Source organism: Pongo abelii, chromosome 11, assembly GCF_028885655.2.
Source record: "Pongo abelii isolate AG06213 chromosome 11, NHGRI_mPonAbe1-v2.0_pri, whole genome shotgun sequence".
NCBI lineage: Eukaryota > Metazoa > Chordata > Mammalia > Primates > Hominidae > Pongo > Pongo abelii.
Window position 1 is genome coordinate 136,551,707 of NC_071996.2, and position 16,089 is coordinate 136,567,795.

Below are 16,089 nucleotides of genomic sequence, written 5' to 3' on the forward strand. Positions count from 1 at the left end.
TGGTGAGATTTAATGATTTGGAAGAGATATCTGAGAAAATCACCCAGAATGAAGCACCAGCAGGTAAAGACATGGAAAATATGAAAGAAGCAAAAACAAAATCTACAGAATAAATTTTAAAAACTCAAGGAGGAGAGGTTACATTCAAAGAAATAATGACTGAGGATTTTTCAAGGTTTGGAGAAAGACCTGAATTCTGGGTTGAAAAACTGCACTGAGTCCTAGGCTGGGTGAATGAAAGTGAATTCACACCTGAACAGCCCATAATGGAACTGCAGAACATCAAGGAGAAAGAAAAAAATCATAAAAGCCATCAAAAAGAAAACAGATTAAAGTAATGATGATCCTGGAAAGCCAGGCACTGTCCCCTGACCACAGGGATTTTTCTCCACACCTCTCCCCTCCCTTCCTCAGAATCCAACGGAGCACCCACTGTGCGCTGGGCCCTGTGCTCTCCACTGAAATGTTCTCCTCTGCTTCTTACATTTTACTTTTCTTCCTGGTCTAGCCCAGGTCTTACCTCTTCCTCCAGGAAGTCTTCGTGACTGCACCTGTTCTCACCCACTGTCACTGTCACAGTCCACCCCAAACCTGCCCTCTCTGGCCTCTTTTTTTGCGTGTTGGTCTTTCCTGCCAGGTAAATAGTAAGCACTTGGAGCTCTGGGACTTGGCCCAGGATATTTCTCTCCTGCTCCTCCCCAGTCAGCATGGTGCTGGCTACACAGGGTGTGTTCAGTGAAGATGTTTGAACACTCAATCAGTTGATCCTTGGGAGTCAAATATACATTAAATTTGCATGCCGAATCAAGCTTCTTTGTACAAGCTTTCCAGGTCCTTTTGAAATCATATGTTCCTACTAAGTGACCGGGCCAGGTTAGAGTTAATGGGCTCCCTTAAACCACATTTTAAAGGCTTTCATTATATTACTCACCAGTTTTTTTTAAATAATGACTTTTATTTATTTATTTATTCATTATTTTCGATTTTTGAGACAGGGTCTCACCCTGTCGCCCAGGCTGAGTGCAGTGGCACGATCTCCACTCACTGCAACCTCTGCCTCCTGGGTTCAAGTGATTATCATGCCTCAGCCTCCTGAGTAGCTGGGACTACAGGTGTGTGCTGCCACACCTGGCTAATATTTGTGTTTTTAGTAGAGGTGGGGTTTTACCATGTTGGCCAGGCTGGTCTCAAACTCCTGATCTCAAGTGATCCACCTGCCTTGGCCTCCCAAATTTCTGGGATTACAGGTGTGAGCCACCACGCCCGCCTAGTCCCTTACACTTCACCCATCTCTAGAATACCTCTTCTGCGGCTGTATCTAAAGGCATCAATGTTAAGGTGATTCCCTGAGCTCCTGTGGGGTGAGTCTGGCTGGGCAGTCTGGGTTTGCTGAGGACCCCCGATATGGGCTGGCCTTTGGGAGGGACTTCTGAAAATTCCAAGGTCAGACTTACATGACCATCTGTCTCAGAACTGGGGAGAGGGTAGACCAGAACAGGAGCAAGAGGACCCAGAAAAGGCCATCCAGGAGGTCCCTCCGACCTGGGGGCAGCCAGGGAGAGCTGACCTTCCAGGAAAAGAGGGGCCGAGGTGTGATGGACGCACTTGGCTCTGAGCCATGGGAACCACTGGGAGCTGAGCAGCCAACCACAGACCCCGTGAAAGGACTTCGTCCAGTGGAAGGGAGGGGAACAAAGGACAGGGCCTCCCACATCCCTGGCTCAAGACTAAGACAAAAAGCCTACCCTGAGCTAAATGTGACCACCTTTCGATCTTTCCAGCTTCTGCAGCCTCACCCACACTGTCTGGTGTTCACCTGCAGTGAGGTGGTGTAAATCTTCTGGCTGCATGCCAGCAAATGACTCGTCCTTCTGGGGATGAGCTCATGGCCCAGGGAGCTTCGGGCATGGTTGTGGTGCATAGAGAAGAAAAGGATTCGCTGCCAGGTGCTAAATCTGATGGGTCCCTACCATGGGCCAGATGCTGGGTAGAGAGATTCACATGTGCCCTGCCTGGAAAGGTAACATTTATCCATTCACTAATGAGTGTTTATCAGGCCACAGTGATGTATCAGAAACTGTTCTAGATACTGGGTTGCAGCAGTAAACAAAGCATTCAGAATCTGCTGTCACGCAGCTTAGGGTCTATTATGATTTTTTTTTTTTTTTTTTTTTGAGACGGAGTCTCACTCTGTCACCCAGGCTGGAGTGTAGTGGCGCGATCTCAGCTCACTGCAAGCTCCGTCTCTGGGGTTCAAGTGATTCTCCTGCCTTAGCCACCCGAGTAGCTGGGACTACAGGCGCCCGCCACCACACTGGGCTAATTTTTTATATTTTTAGTAGAGACGGGATTTCACCATATTGGCCAGGCTGGTCTCGAACTCCTGACCTCATGATCCGCCTGCCTCAGCCTCCTAAAGTGCTGGGATTACAGGCGTGAGCCACTGTGCCAGGCCCTATTATGACATTTTTACCTTCATTTTTCAGAGGAGGAAACTGAGATCCCAAAAGGCCAAAAAAGTGGCCCCACTCACCCATGTAGTCTGTGGCTGAACCAGAAGAGCAGCCAAGTCTCGCCTGGCTCCTCACCCCTGAGCTTTCCAGATTCTCCCGGGCCCTGGGAAGTCCATCCTGCTGAGCACACATTTTGCTCAGCGCATCCACTTGAAGAGCGACCTTGACTGAAACAGCTCATGGCTCACCCTCTGATTCAGGCCTGCCTGTGTGGAGAGCTGGACAGATTTCCTCCTGACTAATGAGCCCTCGCATCCTAATTGGGCCAGGGCTGGGCCTACATGCTGCCATCGTTCCTGGAACGTGCTTGGCCAGATGAGTGAGAGGCAGATGCTGGGGACTCCCTTAGGTGTATATAGGGCATGGACCTGATAGAGGAGGCCCTGAGACTCAAGGAGAGTCCGGGGGAATGCAGGAGCCACGGCACTTCTAGAAGCCGGGCTCCCACCACTTCTGGGCGCACACCCCGACTTCACAACCGGGCCCTGATCTGGAACTGGCTTGAGACACTCCTGGAGGTAGGGCTTATCTCTAAATCGACTCACACAGTTCCTTTGTTGATATAAACAAGAGTTGTTGTTCCTGCTGGATAATTCTGAAGCGGGGTGCGATGCTTGGAAATGCCTTCACGAGGGCCATTTTAAAGAGCATGACAGTCATGGCCCCTCCACACCCACTGGGATTGCACCCCGCTTGGTTCTTGGGCTGTCCAGCGGTCATGTTGGATGGGACCGTGTGCAGAAGGCTCAGGTCAGCCGGCTCAGGAACACTCCCTGATTCTGTCCTAAAGTCACTTCTGGTTTGAATTCCCAAAAGGAGGCCCCACAGTCCTGGACCAGCTTGGGGTCAACACCGCAGCTCTCAGTTTGGCCTGGGAATTCCAGCAAAGCACTTGGCCAAGCGGACTTGTGGAACCCACTGGAAATGGGTTTTTCTTGGGGAAAGAGGCTGACCATGTGTGGGGCTTGCTACCTCCAGGGTTGCTCTGCTAGTGCGGTGAGCTGACCGGAGGCAGAGCTGCCTGCTGTTGGGAGAGATGGCATTATTCTGATGTGGGAGCCAGCAGGTCAAGTCCCACCCCAAACTCAGCCAAGAACAAAGGCTTTTCCTCTGGGAAAATCTGCCCGGGGCACCACTTCCCCACTCCCCACAACGTTGACTCCCTTTGGTTGTTGTGGAATCCCGGAGGCAGGGACCAGGGCTTCTGTGTTTATCTGTTTCCCGCACTGGAAGGTGCTCCATACAGGTCTGTGAAATGCCAAGCATCTCCCCACAGCGGGCAAGGTGAATGCTGGCAGGGAGGTCCCCCCAGGCTTTGCAAGGTGCCCACGAGGTTGTGCTCTCAACAAGACATGGAGAGAAGGCGGACAGGGGTCCCCCGATGTTGTCTTTTGTCAGGGACTTCACAGAACGTTCAGACATCAGAATCCCAGCTGTGGGGCTCGTGGCAGGAAACCCCAGTGGTTGGGTTCTGGAATCTGGCAGATCCAGGCTCAGATCCACTCATCTCAACCACCAACTGGCTGTGCGCTCCTGGGGAAGCCTCTCTGACCCACTTCTCTGTTTCCCCATATCTATGATAGGATGTGAAGGGGCTGCGTGGGAGAAGTGAGATTTCATGTGCGAGACGCTTGGCTCTGGGTTTGGTACCGGCAAGGCCAGAGCAGCACCAGCCACTGGTAGCCTTAGTGGGATCCTATGAAATTGCTCCTGTTTGGCTATTTTAACCTACAAAATGGCAATTTCTCAGAATTCAACCTGATAGTGTCACCTCTGACATTGTCTGGCTACTCGAGTGTGAGGCTGGGTTTTGCTGAGACCCTTGTCCACCCCACCAGGGGGCATTCAGGTTCCAGCTCCTTCCCGACCCACACCCCCTTGATCCTCATTTAGGCTCAGCCCTTAGCAATGGAAGGGGCCTGGGCGGGCACCTCACATAGCTCCCTTCCCACCAGATGGGGCAGCTGAATCCAGGAAGGTAGATTCTTGCCAAAGGTGCACAAACTATTAGGAGTGGACCTAGGACCAGAATCCAAATTTTTGGACTCCTAATTCAGTTCTCTTCCCACTACATCAGCCTAGAGCAGCTGTCAATGTTTGGAGCCAGGGGGCTGGGTCAAGGTGAGCCAGCTGTTTATAAGACATGCTTAAGCCTGGCATGGAATTTAATGAGGTGCAGGCATTTTCAGGACTTCTCTCAGAGGGAGTGCTGTGTGGGCTTAGAAGCGTCTTTAGTCCCAGATCTGCCACTTGAGGGTTAGGCGAGCTCGGTTTCCTCACCTGTACAATGGAATAATTACAGAACCTACTTGGTAGGGTGTTGCAAGGGTTAGATGAATCAATATTTGTCAGTTGTATTGTCAATAATAAAATTTGTAAATACAATTTACAAACATTTTAAGAAAATATTGGAGAGCACTGAAAGAGTGTCCAGCACTTTAAGGCCGTATAAGTCATATAAGTGTTTGGTATTATTATTATTATTATTATTATTATTATTTGAGGCAGAGTCTCTCTCTGTCACCCAGGCTGGAGTGCAGTGGCACGATCTTGGCTCACTGTAACCTCCGTCTCCTGGGTTCAAGTGATTCTCCTGCCTCAGCCTCCCAAGCAGCTGGAATTACAGGTGCCTGCCACCATGCCCAGCTCATTTTCGTATTTTTAATACAGACGAGGTTTCACCCTGTTGGCCAGGCAGGTCTCGAACTTCTGACCTCAGGTGACCTGCCAGCCTCGGCCTCCCAAAGTGCTGGGATTACAGGTGTGAGCCACTGCGCCCAGCCTGGTATTATTCTTATGAGGACACTTGGGGATTGATGTGGGTGGGTGTGAGTTGGGGCCAGGGCTGAGGCATTGCTGAGGATGGGAGATAAGAGCCCTCAAGCTGACCCTGGGGTCCTGTTTTTCCTCCCCAACCTCCAGTGCCCGGCTTTGTCTCAACACACACAAGACAAACATTTGAAAGACCAGCAGATTGCGTACGGGTTGGGGTGAGGAGGAGTCCACAGCTTTCTGCCTCCACACTGTCATCTCTTCAATAAGGAGCATCACTCCACACCTCCCAGGTCTTACAGAGTCTGGGGTTAGTGAGGGCAAATGAGGCGATCCCTGTAAAGTGCTTGTACAGGTTCAGGTTCTGGTCCTAGCAAGCCCTAGCTAGGTGTTTGGCAACAATCGTAACCCTTCCATCCCCCGAAGAATGCAAATTCCACGAGAGCAAGGATCTTGGTCTGGTTTATTGATGATGTAACCCAAGTTCCTAGATCCATGCCGGGAACATGGTAGGAACACAGTAAATACTTGCTACAAGAAATAATAACTTTGTCCCCACCCTCAAAGAGATTAGAATCTAGGCCGGGTATGGTCGCTCATGCCTGTAATCCCAGCATTTTGGGAGGCTGAGGTGGCAGAACACCCGAGGTCAGGAGTTCGAGATCTGCCCCACCAACATGGTAAAACTTTGTCCCTACTAAAAATACAAAATTAGCCAGGCGTGGTGGCGGGAGCCTGTAATCCCAGCTACTTGGGAGGCTGAGGCAGGAGAATGGCTTGGAGCCTAGAGGCAGATGTTGCAGTGAGCCAAGATGGTGCCACTGCACTCCAGCCTGGGCAACAAGAGCAAAACTCCATCTCAAAAAAAAAGAGAGATTAGAATCTAAAGGAGGAATCTGGAACACAGTCACAGACACTATGGAAATCAGTTCCAAATACTTTAACCTCATGTGTTCCCAACGCCTCCCCCAGTTTGCTTTCCTGATCATGTTGATTCCTCTGCTCTCTAAGAGCCAGGCCCCTCCCAGTCACCACTGTCTCTGCTTCATCCAGGTTTTTGTTTGATCTCACCTGGAAAACTGCAACACGCTCACCTTCTGTGCTATTCCCCCTGAAACCAAAAGGGGCACTTACTAAAAATAAATCAGGTTGGGTCGCTCCCTTGTCTAAAAATGTTTGAAATCTTCCCATTGCCTCCAGGCTAAAATCCAACTCTTATGGCCAAGAAGCACATGCAAAGATGCTTAGCCTCCTTAGTCATCAGGGAAATGCAAATCAAAAGCCACAGTGAGATGCCACTTCACACCCACTAGGAAGGCTGGAATCAAAATAACTAAAAGGGCATAATAACAAGTGTTGATGAGGATGTGGAGCAATTGGAACCCTCGCACATTTCCTGTGAAAATGTGGAGTGGTATAGCTGCTGTGGAAGATAATTCGGCAGATCCTCAAAAAGGTAAATACAAAATGACTGTATGACCCAGCAATTCTGCTCCTAGGCAGGTACCCCAGAAAACTGGAGGCATATGTCTGCACAAAAACTTGTACACTAGTGTTCATAACAGCATTGGGCAAAATAGCCCAAAACACCAGAAACAGCCTAAATGCCCATCCGTCGATGAATTCATAAATAAAATGTGACTTATTAGCCAGGCATGGTGGTGCGAATATGCAATCCCAGCTACTCAGGAGGCTGAGGCAGGAGAATCACTTGAACCTGGGAGGTGGAGGTTGCAGTGAGCCAAGATCGCACCATTTCACTCCAGCCTGGGAGACAGAGCAAGACTCTGTCTCAAAAAAAAAAAAAAAAAAAAAAAGTGACTTAGTCTATTTGTGTTGCTGTAACAAAATACCACAGACTGAGTAATTTATAAATAATAGAAATTTATTTCTCTGGAGGCTGGAAAGTCCAAGATCAAGACACCAGCAGGTTCAACATCTGGTGAAGGCTTGGTCTCTGTTTCCAAGATGGTGCTCTTACATATAAAGTTTTGGTGCCACAAAAGGAATAGCACTCGAATATAAAATTTTCTTTTTAATTCTCAGCAAGGCAAGTTACTTCTATAGAAGGGTGTGCCCTTACAGATGGAGCAATGGTGAGTGCACACTTGGACAAGGGAGGTGAAGGGGTTCTTATCCCTGACTCACGTGGCCCCTGCTGCTGCGTCGTTCCCCTATTGGCTAGGGTTATGACCGCACAGGCTAAACTAATTCCTATTGGCCAATTTAAAGGGAATTATGGGATAAGTGCTTTGGCGGGAATCAGGGCAGACCAGGTAGCAGGTAATCGGAATGAGTCAGGGTGGAGCAGGTAATCGAAAAAGGTTGCTTTACGAGGAAGTTAAGTTTAAAAGTAGAAGGCAAAGAATTGAACGTACTTACATATTAATTCTTTGAAAAGAAATGTAGAACTCATATCTAACAGCGCCTTGTTGCTGCATCCCCTGGAGGGGACGAACACTGTGTCCTCACGTGGTGGAGGGGGACAAACCACTCCCCCAAGCTCTTTCATAAAGGTTCTAGTCTCTTCCATCCTCACGGCCTGGTCCTACCTCTTAATACTATTGCGTTGGGGATTAAGTTTTGACATGAATTTTGAAGAGGATACAAGCATTCAAACCATAGCTGTGGTGTAGCCATACAATAAAATATTACTGACCCATGAAAAGGAATGAGGTACTGACACATGCTGCAACCTGGATGAACCTTGGAAACATGGTGCTTGGTGGAAGATGCCAGTTGCCCGGGCCGCATAGCATACGACTGCATTTACATGAAATGTCCAGAATAGGCAAATCCAGAGAGACAGGACATAGATGAGTTGTTACCAGGGGCTGAGGGGACTGGGTAATGGAGTGTAAATCAGAAGTAAAATGCTAAGCCCCCCAACGAAATGAATGGACCCTTCCTCAGCTAAGGGCATTCCCAAGTTAACTTGAAAAACTAGTTCAGACTATGATGTGAAGTGGGGGTCAGAGGTCAGACATGTCTCCCACCTTCCTCCTTTTGGAATTCAGATACAACTGACCAGCATTAACATAAAAACAAATATATATATTTTTTGAGGCGGAGTCTCACTCTATCACCCAGGCTGGAGTGCTCACTGCAACCTCCACCTCCCAGATTCAACCAATTCTCCTGCCTCAGCCTCCCAAGTAGCTGGGATTACAGGTGTGTGCCACCACGCCTGGCTAATTTTTGTATTTTTAGTAGAGACAGGGATTCCTCATGTTGTCCAGGCTGGTCTTGAACTCCTGACCTCAGATGATCCACCTGCCTCAGCCTCCCAAAGTGTTGGGATTACAGGCGTGAGCCACCACACCTGGCTAAAACAGATCTTAAGGCTGATGAAACAGACTTTTTGTAGCAATAAGACACCAAATTCCAAACTAACTCTAGTATAGCATCACAGGACAGATAGCAGGTCCTGAATGAAATTAAAGTATTTTACCCCCAAAATGTATTTCTTTGACGTATTTTGAAATGGGCCTGCAAAGCTGTCTCTTGTGAGGAAACATCTACATTCTGTAGAGAATCCCCTTCCCTTTCCAGTCCTTTTCCTGATCCAGGAGAGAATTAACTAAGACTCTGGCATCTTTTTAGGTCTGTGAAGAGCTCTGAAACCCGCCACCTAGAGGCCTCCTCTGCGTGATGAGACCTTGGTTTCCACAACTGCTCATCTTTTTTTTTTTTTTTTGAGACAGAGTCTTGCTCTGTCGCCCAGGTTGGAGTGCAGTGGCACAATCTGGGCTCACTGCAAGCTCCGCCTCCCGGGTTCACGCCATTCTCCCGCCTCAGCCTCCCGAGTAGCTGGGACTACGGGCGCCCACCACCACGCCCACCTAATTTTTTGTATTTTTAGTAGAGACGGGGTTTCACCGTTTTAGCCAGGATGGTCTCGATCTCCTGACCTCATGATCCGCCCACCTCGGCCTCCCAAAGTGCTGGGATTACAGGCGTAAGCCACCGCGCCTGGCTAACCGCTCATCTTAACCCAGACATTCCTTTCTACTGATTCCAGGTCTTTAGATAAACTCTTTTGACCAATTGCCAATCAGAAAATTTTTGGAATCTACCTATGATCTGGAAACTGCCTTCCCTACTCCCACCTCAAGTTGTCCCGCCTTTCCAGACGGAACCCATGTACATCCTACATGTATTGATTTATGTCTTAAGTCCCTCTAAAATGTATAAAACCAAGCTGTACTCTGACCACGTTGGGCACATAGGATCTCCTGGGGCTGTGTCACGAGCCATTTGTTACTCATATTTGGCTATAAATCTCTTTTATAGCCAAATAGTATAAATAGTACAGTATAGTGTAAATCTCTTCAAATATTTTAGAGAGTTTGACTGTTTTCATTGACAGGGGAGTGACTGCTCACAGGTATGGGATTTCTTTTGGGGTGATGAAAATATTCTGGAATTGGATAGTGGTGATGGCTGTATAACTTTATGAAAATACTAAAAAGCCACTGAATCATACACTTCTCAAACTCCTGACCTCAGGTGATCCACCTACCTCGGCCTCCCAAAGTGCTGGGATTACAGGCGTAAGCCACTGCACCCAAGCCTGAATCAAACACTTCTAAAAGGTACATTTTATAGTATGTGAATTATATCTCTATTTTATTTTATTTTTTGTTTTGAGACAGGATCTCACTCTGTTGCCCAGGCTGGAGTGCAGTTGTGCTATCTCCGCTGACTGCAACCTCCACCTCTCGGGCTCAAGCAATCCTTCCACCTCAGCCTCCCGAGTAGCTGGAACTACAGACATGTGTCACCATGACTGGCTAATGTTTGTATTTTTTGTAGAGATGGGGTTTTGCCATGTTGCCCAGGCTGGTCTGGAACCTCTGGACTTGAGCAATCCACCTGCCTCTCCCTCTCAAAGTGCTGGGATTACAGGCGTGAGCCACTGTGCCTGGCCACATATCTCAATTTTAAGCATTGAGAGTGGTTCTCTTCTTGAGGGTGGGCCAGCCAGTGGCTTCGCTCCCTAGTTCTAGCCTGAAGCCCCTGTTCTCTCCCTTGCCCCATCTTCTCTCTAAGGCATGAGCCACCAGTTCTGGTCACACTCACCTCATGGAGCCCACCAGCCCTTTTCCGAGGCCTTAGGCTGGACCCCCACTCAACCCCAAAGGCCCGGTGTGTGTCTTGCCTTGTGATTCCTCCTGAAGACGTCTCTGTCTTGTTTTCCCTCTGGAATGTCTTTATAGATTTCCTCAGCTGGCCGGGCGTGGTGGCTCACGCCTGTAATCCCGGCACTTTGGGAGGCTGAGGCGGGTGGATCACCTGAGGTCAGGAGTTCGAGACCTGCCTGACTAGCATGGAGAAACCTAAAAATACAAAATTAGCCGGGCGTGGTGGTGCATGCCTGTAATCGGGAGGTTGAGGCAGGAGAAGCACTTGAACCCGGGAGGCGGAGGTTGCAGTGAGCCGAGATCGCACCATTGTACTCCAGCCTGGGCAACAAGAGCGAAACTCCATCTCAAAAAAAAAAAAAAAAAAAAAAAAAAAAAAAATTTCCTTAGCTAACCTTCTTACCTCCTTTCCTCCCACATTGTATAGAGAAGGCCAGCCATTGTAATCCGTACAGAAATTTTGGCCCTGAGGACATTTTAAATACAAACATTTTAAACTGAATTATATCAACTCTGCTGAATTTCCATCAAGGACACACTTTCCAGAGCCCACTCAATGGAGCTTAAATAAATCCTTCATCAATTTTCAAGAGAACACCGTGAAACTGCATAGTTCTCCATTTTCATTTTCACTTGTTATCATATTTGATTCTTTCCCGCTGACATCTTCTAACAACGTTTCAGCATAGGCCTCCCGATGTCTATCAAGGCCTGTTTTCTTGGATTATAATTTGCAGGACTAGATTTTATCACCAAGCCATGAATCTCCCACCCAAGTGTAGGGAATAGCACATTTTTTCCTTGTGCAGCTTTTGCCCTTCTGTTTTATTTTTTCACATCGTCCTAATATTAACGTTCACTGTGGTTGAATGAAAGACCGATAGATTACATTTATTTCTCAAAGAAGCTAAGTTTTAAATAGGTAACGTATGCGTGTGGTAGAAAAATGAGAGCAGGACGAAAGGGTGCACAAAGGCAAACCTTGCCCCTCTTGCTGGTCCCTCGCCCACTTGCCCTCTGCAAAGGCTGTGTCTCAGACGGGGTGCCCAGGACGCTGGCTCTGACATGGAGACCCACGGCAGGCAGGAGACTCCAGGGGAAAGGGAGGAGCAGCAGAGAAAGAGGCGGCTGCAATGCAGTCTCAGGGAAGGCCCAGCCGCCCCGAGGGAGCTCTGGAGCCGCACTGCTCCCGGTCAGGAGGTCAGGAAGAGGGTCTTTAGGCTCTGGGTGGACCAATCACCACGCAGCCCTTCTTGGGTATGACCTGGGGCAGATTCTTCATCTGGGAACAACTGGTCCATCCTCCCCAGGCCAGGGCCCTGCAGCCAACACTCCCCAGAGCTGGGGGATGCATCCTCTTAAAGGGACCTAGGCAGCTCAGCCCGAAAATCACTGTCACTCACTGTCCCCAAGTTACCTCTGTCCCCTCCCTACCCTTTTTAGCTGAAGACTTATTTTTAATTGTTATTTTCTTAGACCTCTGGAGCACCCCACGCCCCCAGCCTGGGTTAGCTGTCAGGAGCCGCTGTTTCTTCCTTTCCCACTGCAGCACCGCCCCCTCGCTGCCTCAGGGAAAGCCCACGCAGCGGGGGCAGCCGGGCCTCAGCCTCAGGCAGCCTGGGGAGCGGAGTCTTAGAAGCCATGCTTTTCTTTTTCCTTTTTTTTTGAAACAACTTTCTAGGGCTCTGGAGTTATAAAAAGCTCCCATGTGTCACTTTCCAGCATTTGGGCAGCTGCCGAATGCCACCCGGCCTGCACTGCTGTCCTCCCAAGGTCTGCCCCTGGATTGATGGGCTGGGTTTGGCAAAAGCAGCGGGAGGTTATCGAAAATCTGTTGTAAGGGGCATTGTTAACTTATAATAAAAATCGAATCCAAAACACGCTTTTGCAATACGCGCTCCCGATATCCACCGAGGCAAAGGCATAATTAAGAAGCAGGGTCTTGAGATGTAGGAAAGGAGAATGAACCCCACGCGGGAGGAGGACAGGCCGCCCCGACTTGTCTTGGTGAATGACTCTGGGCCCATCTCAGGTGTGGCTGCAGGTGACACATCTTCTCTTCCTGTCCACCCCCAGCCCCATGGCGTCCCTCCCTGTCCTGCAAAAGGAGAGCGTGTTCCAGTCGGGAGCCCATGCCTACAGAATCCCTGCCCTGCTCTACCTGCCTGGGCAGCAGACCCTGCTGGCCTTCGCGGAACAGCGGGCAAGCAAGAAGGATGAGCACGCGGAGCTGATTGTCCTGCGCAGAGGAGGCTACGATGCACCCACCTGCCAGGTTCAGGTGAGGCAGGAGGTGTCTGCACTGGCTCCCCAGGGCTCTGCCACACCCTTTGCTGCTGTGATCAGGGGCCAGGCCTGGATCTCAAGAAATACAGGGACAACTTTATCCCTCAATGGCTGCGGTCCAGAGGAGAGATAGAGCAGAGAAAGTGCCCCTAGTGGTCACCTGGACCTCTGGGTTCACTGTGAATTAGTCCAGTTGGCCTCCATCTGTTTTCGTGAAAGATTGAATGAGTTGCCCAGCATCCTTGATGACCTCACGGAGGAATAGTTCAGTGTTGCATAATAGGGGGTTGTGTCATTTGAGTAAAATTAACTTGGGGACCTGGGGTGGGGTGATGGCTTGTGTCCTGAAGTTCCATCTTATAGATTAAATAATTAACCCTGATGACAGCACCTAAGGCTGGCTGATCATATTTGAAGAGTCTAATATTATTATCATTCCTTTGTGGTCATTACTACACAGCTGTTCAAAGCATGGGATTTGAAGCAGGTGGACCTGGGTTCAAGTCCTGGTTCTGCCACTGACCAGAGGTGTGGCCTAGGCAACTCCTCCTCCCTGTCGCAGTCTCTTGCTCACTGTAATAATGGAGCTATTAACACCTGTTCCCCAGGGATTGAGGCATTAGATGAGACCGTGGATGTTAGACTTTTGGCGCTGTGTCTGTGCTTAGAATTGCTCAATGGGAGTAGCTGTTAATAAATGGGGACAGACAGCACACGTGACATAGACTTGGGGATTCTGGAAGCTCAATGTGACTCCTCCTTGGCTATATGAGTAGGATATGGAGTGTAGAAGGTGAGAGGTGACTATATGAGTAGGATATGGAGTGTAGAAGGTGAGAGGTGACTGTCACATTCTGTCTTGTACTGGTCAGGTTATCGCACCTCCCGCCAGGGCTTTGCTATTCAAGGATGGTGAGCTGGACTGGGGTGGGAAGTGGAGGAACCAGGATGAAGTTGGGAATGGCTCATGCACGAGTCATCTTCGTATCTTGTGGTCTGGCAGGTGGGTGTTCTGTAAATGCATATTGATGGCAATGGAAGGAACAGAATCACTCAGCCGAGTGTGGCTGCCTTGGAGGGGTAAGGTGGCACCCCGGGCCCCGCAGCTCTGGGGAAATGTTGCAAGGAGGATATGAGTGTTGGGTGAAGAGAGCTCCTCAATGACTTTTGACTCTAACTCGGGAGACACGCCCGTGCTCACCCCTCCCACACGTGCAGCTCCTGGCACCATCCCCAGCTGTTTCAAGGCTGCCTTCTTCTTTCTCTCTCCCCACTCAGTGGCAAGCTCAGGAGGTGGTGGCCCAGGCCCGGCTGGATGGCCATCGGTCCATGAACCCATGCCCCTTGTATGACGCGCAGACGGGGACCCTCTTCCTCTTCTTCATTGCCATCCCTGGGCAAGTCACGGAGCAACAGCAGCTGCAGACCAGGGCCAATGTGACACGGCTGTGCCAAGTCACCAGCACTGACCACGGGAGGACCTGGAGCTCCCCCAGAGACCTCACTGATGCAGCCATCGGCCCAGCCTACCGGGAGTGGTCCACCTTTGCGGTGGGCCCCGGGCATTGTTTGCAGCTTCATGACAGGGCCCGGAGCCTGGTGGTGCCCGCCTACGCCTACCGGAACCTTCACTCCATCCAAAGGCCGAGCCCCTCTGCCTTCTGCTTCCTCAGCCATGACCATGGGCACACATGGGCGCGAGGGCACTTTGTGGCCCAGGACACCCTGGAGTGCCAGGTGGCTGAAGTCGAGGCTGGGGAGCAGAGGGTGGTGACCCTCAACGCGAGAAGCCACCTCCGAGCCAGGGTCCAGGCCCAGAGCACCAATGATGGGCTTGATTTTCAGGAGTCTCAGCTGGTGAAGAAGCTGGCAGAGCCGCCGCCCCAGGGCTGCCAGGGGAGTATCATCAGCTTCCCCAGCCCCCGCTCAGGGCTTGGCTCCCCAGCCCAGTGGCTGCTCTACACTCACCCCACACACTCCTGGCAGAGGGCCGACCTGGGCGCCTACCTCAACCCGCGACCTCCAGCTCCTGAGGCCTGGTCGGAGCCGGTACTGCTGGCCAAGGGCAGCTGTGCCTACTCAGACCTCCAGAGCATGGGCACCGGCCCCGATGGGTCCCCCTTGTTTGGGTGTCTGTACGAAGCCAATGATTACGAGGAGATTGTCTTTCTCATGTTTACCCTGAAGCAAGCCTTCCCAGCTGAGTACCTGCCTCAGTGAGCCCATGGTGCCCACCACACGGGCCTGCCTTTCACCTGCACAGCCAGCTGGGAGGCTCTGCGGCTGCCTTTCCTTCCCGTGGCCCCTGGACATGGGGGCCACTCTGGGCTCCCTTTGGCGCCCGTGTGTGGAGAGAGGTGCACCTCTTGCTCTTTTCCTCCTGCGTGGTTCCAGTCTTCCCAAAAGGTTCTATTTTCAGCCCAGAAACCAAAAGTGCCTGGCTTCCCATAGCCCCTCCATAGGGAAGGCGTGGAGGGTCCTGCAGCGCAGCTGTCACCTTCTCTGCCTGTCCCCCACACCCAGCTTTGTGTAGGTCTTGACAAATTTCCTAGTTCAACCCCTTCCTTCTTGGGAACCACTCATTGTGTTCCTGGGGAAGAACTGAGATGGAAGACCATGGTGTAAATTAGCAGAGATGTGTGTGTGTCTGTGTGTGTCTGCATGTGCATGTGTGTTCGTGTGTGTCCATATGTGTCTCTGTGTGCATGTGTTTCTGTGTGTCATGTGTGTCCGTGCATGTGTTTGTGTGTGTTCATGTGTGTCCATGTGTCTGCATATGCATGTGCATTCATGTGTGTTCGTGTGTGTCCATGTGTGCATGTGTTTGCATGTGTGTTCATGTGTGTTCATGTGAGCCTGCGTGTGCATGTGTTCGTGTGTGTCCATGTGTGTTCACACATGTGTTCATGCATGTCCATGTGTGTCTGCATGCGCATGTGCATTCATATGTGCTAGCGTGTGCATGCATGTTCAAATGTGCCCATGTGTGCCTGTGTGCGCATGTGTGTTCATGTGTGTCCATGTGTTTGTGTGTGTTCGTGTGTGCCCATGTGTCTGCATGCCTGTGTGTTCATGTATGTCAGTGTGTTGTGTGTGCATGTGTGTTCATGTGTGTCCGTGTTCAACTGTGTGCATGTGTGTTCATGTGTGTCCACGTGTGTCTGCATGTGCATGTTTTTGTGTGTGTGTCCATGTGTGCATGTGTGTTCACGTGTGTCCATGTGTGTCTGCATGTGCATGTGTGTTTGTGTGTGTCCATGTGCATCTGTGTGTGCCTGTGTGTTTGTGTGTCTATGTGTGTCTGTGTCCATGTTTGTTCATGTGTGTGTATTTGTGTATGTGTCCTTGCCAATGCTTTTGGACAGACAGCATGG

At 50.3% G+C, this 16,089-nt stretch overlaps 1 protein-coding gene across 1 annotated transcript; it reads left to right on the plus strand.

The window, feature by feature from the left end:
• Positions 1 to 12,509: 12,509 nt before the first annotated feature.
• NEU2 (neuraminidase 2) lies at positions 12,510 to 14,935 on the plus strand. The gene is made up of 2 exons (XM_003776111.3): positions 12,510 to 12,710; positions 13,994 to 14,935. Exons 1-2 carry the CDS (start codon positions 12,510 to 12,512, stop codon positions 14,933 to 14,935), a joined length of 1,143 nt encoding a protein of 380 aa, XP_003776159.3.
• Positions 14,936 to 16,089: the final 1,154 nt, after the last annotated feature.